At 39.0% G+C, this 6000-nt stretch overlaps 1 protein-coding gene across 1 annotated transcript in view; it reads left to right on the top strand.

Annotated features, from left to right (window-relative positions):
* Positions 1–6000, top strand: part of LOC107681970 (E3 ubiquitin-protein ligase HUWE1-like) — a 50012-nt gene that overhangs the window by 19248 nt on the left and 24764 nt on the right. Inside the window, 8 exon segments of the mRNA XM_016478364.1 lie at positions 2421–2543; positions 2690–2785; positions 2941–3210; positions 4414–4566; positions 4695–4822; positions 5058–5139; positions 5257–5433; positions 5567–5720. Coding sequence (XP_016333850.1) covers positions 2421–2543; positions 2690–2785; positions 2941–3210; positions 4414–4566; positions 4695–4822; positions 5058–5139; positions 5257–5433; positions 5567–5720 — 1183 coding nt within the window.

The raw sequence follows: 6000 nt of genomic DNA, 5'->3' as shown, positions 1-6000 counted from the left end.
AGCTTTCACACAGGAGTCCGCTACTGATCCATGGCTGTTTACCACAAACACAACATTTATCCATTATTTTGATTTCAGATCCAAATATTGTCACTGAAAACGCTTTTTCAGCATTGCAATTCTTTTTTTATTTTTTTTTTTATTTTTTTTTTTAACAGTACAGTAATACAATCTGTATAATATATATATATATATATGTATATATATATATATATGTATATATATGTATATGTGTGTGTGTATATATATATGTGTATGTGTGTGTATGTATATATGTATGTTTGTAAAATGGCACAGTTTTATAAATATCTGAAAGTACACTCTTAACATCAGTCAGTCAAGCATTATAATATGATAATCAATATTATTTAATGATAGAACTTTTGTAATTAGGCTAATATTAGACATCATTTAGTCGCCCAGAGTAAGATTTAGTCGCATATGCGAGTGATTTACTCGCAATGTAGAGGGTTGAAATATAAGCAACACATTATTCAATGCTTTTTACTTTTGCATTTACTTCTAGATTTATATATTAAGTTGCTCAGGCAAGTGGCAAAAATTTTAACTACTTTTCTTACGTTATCACAAACTTACTATTGACAGAACTAGACAGCTCTACTGCCTTTTCTTTTGCATTGAAATCTGTATTACAAGCAATCCTGCGGTTCATAAAGAACTTTGTTTTCCTACCTCCATATCTATTATCTATTATTACCTTGTTTATCTAAAAGTGCTCTTTCCCTTTAAACCTAGCCAAAAAGCCCATATGTGTTGACTGTGAAACACACTAGACTTTAATAATACGCATTTGTAAATGTAATTACTACATTTTCGTTTCAATCCATGTTCATATTTAAAGCAAACAATACAGCTGTTACTTTAATTCAGCGCTTGCAGCGCAGCAACAGACTCGGTGTGGAAATGATCTGCACTGCTGCAGACGCACCGCTACTGAACGCACTGCCGGACCGCAACCGTGTGCAGTGAGCGCTTTAATCCATTAACATAAACTTTAGTGATGATGTGACACTGCCTCGACTGTGCAAGTGACAATTCCTGTGTCAACTGTGCAGCGTGCAGCTCGCTTATAGACAGACGCGATGTGTGGTGATTTAAAGCCATTTACGTATTTTGAGAGCGCGGTGATTCACTTACGCTGTTTGTGAAATTACGTCTCACACAAGGTTTTCAAATTACTTTATAAGTTATTTAATGAAGAAATCTGAAGGTGAGTACCTCACCTTCAGCATTTTAATTATTTCACCCGTGCCGGACTGAGACGGTGCCGCTGCATGTCATGCAAAACCTCTCACGGCAGCGTCATCAGCTTGAGATCGTTTTTTTTTTTTTTTTTTTAGATCGGCCTTTTTAGAGACCGCCGATCAATCATCCCAACGTGATTATCAGCCGATAGTGATCGGTAGCCGATCAGTCGGAGCACCCTTACTATTTGTGCATGTATAAGATCTGCAGAGTTACAAAGCTCAAAGTCTCCCACAAAAGGATTTATTCTATCTAAAAGAGAAGGCTGATCCAGACAGGGCTAAAACGCCTCATTCAAACACGCCCCCACATGTCTACGTCACGATGTGGAAATATTTGCGTAATGCCGCCCAAATGTTCATGCAAAGAAAGAAGGCGTGGTTTCAGGAACCGCAGTAGTGTTGATGCAACCATGGCAGGGAGACGCTGTGTGTTTCAGTGCAAAAGCAAAAGCACTTTATTTGGCCTTCCGAAAGTAGATGCAATGAGGAATCATTGGTTAAGATTTATTTACAACAGAACAGCACAACCCAGATGTTTGAATTTTATGCAACGCATTTTAATGGACGACAGTTTTGTGAACCTAGGAGAGTAGCTTAAGGCTGGCTGTGCAAAGGCTATTTAAAAAAAAAAAAAGGGTCAATTCCGACTTTGCGATGACAATCTGGCGCTTATTCTGAAACAGGTTCTTATACGGTAGTGGTGCTATATAGCACCTTAACCACTCCAAAGAACCGCTGAAGAACCTTTTTTTTTAGAGTGTAGGACTTTGCTGAGGAACCCTTATGCTCAGAAACGGCCCTGGTTACAATATAAACACATGGAGTTATTTATATCTCATCTACAATAATGTACAGTATTTGAAAAATAATGTGTTTTTTGAGCATTAAAGCATGTCAACATTCTGTTACACCAAATACACAAAATAATGATCTTTAAAATAGCATCATATGACCCCTTTTAATTCAAATTTATTATCAAAAACGGTAATCAAATGAATGCTTAACTTTAACTATTTAATTAATCTTTATAAATTAAATTAAATGAATCCCCAATCATTCGCACATAAATGAGGTTGTAGTAATCAAGATCTATAATACCTGAAGAAAGCTATTAGCCATTTCTAACCAGTCAAACCTTGACCTCCTTCACAGCTAATGGACATGGGCTTCTCCAGAGAGCATGCGATGGAGGCTCTGCTAAACACCAGCACTATGGAACAGGCCACGGAGTACCTGCTCACACACCCTCCACCACTGCTCAGCGCAGCTGTCAGAGTAAGACTAACACACAGACAAAACTCTCTCTTTCTCTCATACACACATGCACGCACGCACGCACGCACACACACACAAGCATACACAGACAGGATGCACACACAGGCTATAAGTTAGTGTAGTTACTGTGAGCTTTGTTTCTGTAGGAGTTCACCATGTCTGAAGAAGACCAGATGATGCGGGCCATTGCCATGTCTCTAGGTCAAGAAGTTAGCATGGAGCAGCGCTCAGACTCACCTGAGGTGGGCACCCACACGTTCATTATTACATCAGTTAAATAGGAATTACTGAGTAGCACAGCATAGGCCACCTCACCTGTCTACTTCACATCTTCACCAAGCTTTCCCTGCCTTTGAACAGATTCACAAGTCACACTCCTGTTACTTTTTGTTTGTAGGAAGCAGCTCGTCGGCGTGAGGAGGAGGAGAGGAGAGCAAGAGAGCGGGTAGAAGAGGAAGAGGCACGCTGTCTGGAGCGTTTCCTGGAAGCTGAGCCTCTAGACACCACAGAGCTACATGCCTTCACAGACTCGATGCTGCCTGGCTGCTTCCACCTGCTTGACGAGCTGCCGGACACAGTCTACCGCCTCTGTGATCTGCTCATGACTGCTATTAAAAGGAACGGCCCTGAGTACAGGGACCTCATCCTCAGACAGGTGGTCAATCAGGTCAGTATATCCGTATGTGCACACAACATACTAATTGGAATAGGTATTTTTGGCAGTTAGTGAAAGTTACTCATGCACATCTAGTCAAATTGCTGGTCACACATGGCTGAATGTATTTCTTATGGTCTTGAAAAAAACATTTTGATCCTAAAGGCTTATCTTTTAAATGCTTAATTAATTTTGTAGACCAATATAAATTGTTCCTACGTGGGAATTTTTTTTACAAAACTATTTTTTTGTTGCTGTTAGTCAGAGTAAACTATACTATTAAAAATATGCTTGTTAATTATGGGCCATGTTTCTGAATATACATTTATGGTCATTATTGACTGCTTGCCCAGTGAGACCAGCAGTTTAGATTTCTGCCTGCCCTGCCAGCATTTCCCTGGCCATAACAAAAATGATTAAAAGTTTAAAATGTTAATAATTTTATACATTAATTTAATTTATACATTTTATGGTAAAGTGTATAATTTTTACGTTAGTATTATTGAATTTCTTTTTAAATTTATTTTGTACGTTGCCGTTTGAAAGTTCGGGGTTTTTATGTTTTTGAAAAGTTTGTTCACCAAGGCTGCATTTATTAGAATTGTAATATTATTTTAATATTATTAGAATTTAAAGTAATGGCTTTCTATTTTATAATATTATTGTAATTTATTCCTCTGATGGTAAAGCAGAATTTTCAGCAGCCCTTACATCAGTTTTCAGTGTCACATGATCTTTCAGAAATCATTTTAATATGCTAATTTGGTCCTCTGGATACTTATCAATATTGAAACATTAAATGTCTTTACTATCACATTTTACTGCATCTTTGCTGAATACAAGTATTATTTTATTTGGGGGAAAAAGTACTGACCTCAAATGTTTGAATGGTAATGTATATTTTTTTTCACACATGTATTTTTTCATTATTATTAAATGTTTAATTTTCTACAAAGAAAATTTTTAATAAGTGCAGAAAATTATAACTGTATATAGGTTTGCAACAAACAAAAATGCATGATTAACAGGTATAAGCTGTAGTGCTGGTGACATTACTGTCAGCTGGCCCAAAACTATCTCACACTGGGCCCAGGTCAGTAGGCCATCCTTATTGTTGAGCCCTGCACCTATGGTGCTTAACTATCATTTCTAGGTAGGTTTTGAGTTAAAACCATGACCCTATTCTCATCTGTATGTTTGTGTTTATTTCCAAAGGTGTGGGAGGCTGCCAACGTGTTGATAAAGGCTGCAGTGCCGCTAACAACCAACGACACCAAGACAGTGTCTGAGTGGACGAGACAGATGGCAACCCTCCCCCAGGCCTCCAACCTGGCCACCCGCATCCTGCTGCTCACGCTGCTCTTTGAGGTACATGGTCTTGCACAGTCGGCTGCACACATCATCACTGTTTATTTATACACTATCCTCTAAAAGAACTTTTGGATCTGCATGCACAAGTAAATACACCCACTGTCGTGTCGTGCTATGTGCTGCAGGAGCTGAAACTCTCATGTGCTCGGGTAGTGGAGAGCAGTGGTGTCTTGACTGTGCTGATCAAGCTGTTGGAGGTGGTGCAGCCCTGTCTGCAAGCTGCCAAAGAGCAGAAGGACATCCAAACACCCAAGTGAGTCCCTGTCCTTCCCCTGTCTGCATGAGTGATCAGTTTGCACTCGGGCATCAGCATTCCTAGAAAGCTCTGCTGACCCAAGCATGTTAAAAACGGAGAAGCAGAATTTGTTATATAGAGGAATAATGTTATGTTTGGGCCCTTTTGCAACAATTTACAGCATTTTTAATGTAATAAGATATATAAACAATATGTTTCCCATATATATTTTAAAAGTTGTGTTTATTTGTAGATGGATCACCCCTGTTCTCCTGCTTATTGACTTCTATGAGAAAATGGCTGTTTCATCCAAACGAAGAGCTCAGATGAATAAGGTTGGTGCCAGATGAAGTATGAAGGCAGTCCGTTATAATCCTAAACTGTCAATATGACAACAGGGAACAAGTTCTGTATCTAACGGAAGTGTTATGTTAACTTTATTCTTATCTTAGTACCTGCAGCCCAGTGGGAATAACTGGCGCTGGTTTGATGACCGTTCAGGCCGCTGGTGTAGCTACAGTGCGAGTAACAACAGCACCATTGACTCTGCCTGGAGGGCAGGAGAGACCAGCGTCCGCTTCACTGCAGGCCGTAGAAGATACACTGTCCAGTTCAACACCATGGTGCAGGTAACAGCTACGACCTGGGCAAAACACTTGTTTTGTGGATCAGATAGAAATAGAAATTTGATTATTTATGTCGGTGACCATACAGTATGAGTAGTAGATCTTTGTTAGATTCTTTGTGTTTCTCTTTTTTCAGGTGAATGAGGAGACAGGGAACAGACGGCCGGTTATGTTGACGGTACAGCGGGTGCCGCGGGTGCCCAAGACCTCAAAATCCGGGAGTGTTACTGATACAGAGAGAGAAGAGAGTGAACAGCGAGCAAAGACTGAAGAGACACAGACTGACACAGGTGGAGAAACAGCAAGCCTATAAAGTTTTTAAAAATGTTTCATTGTGTGACGGGGAAAAAAGTTACTGAGTGCACCTTGTTTCTGCACCTAGTTTTGGCTTTGGCCAAGAATGAAATTAAATTAATTCAATACTATTTATAATTACAAAATAATTATTTAAATTCATTAGCATTTTGGATGTTTGATTGTGTGACGGGGAAAAAAGTTACTGAGTGCACCTTGTTTCTGCACCTAGTTTTGGCTTTGGCCAAGAATGAAATTAAATTAATTCAATACTAT

Source organism: Sinocyclocheilus anshuiensis, unplaced genomic scaffold (genome assembly GCF_001515605.1).
Source record: "Sinocyclocheilus anshuiensis isolate Anshui unplaced genomic scaffold, SAMN03320099.WGS_v1.1 scaffold2090, whole genome shotgun sequence".
Taxonomy (NCBI): Eukaryota; Metazoa; Chordata; class Actinopteri; order Cypriniformes; family Cyprinidae; genus Sinocyclocheilus; species Sinocyclocheilus anshuiensis.
Note: the sequence above shows the minus strand (reverse complement) of the source record. Positions and strands in the feature narration are given on the sequence as shown.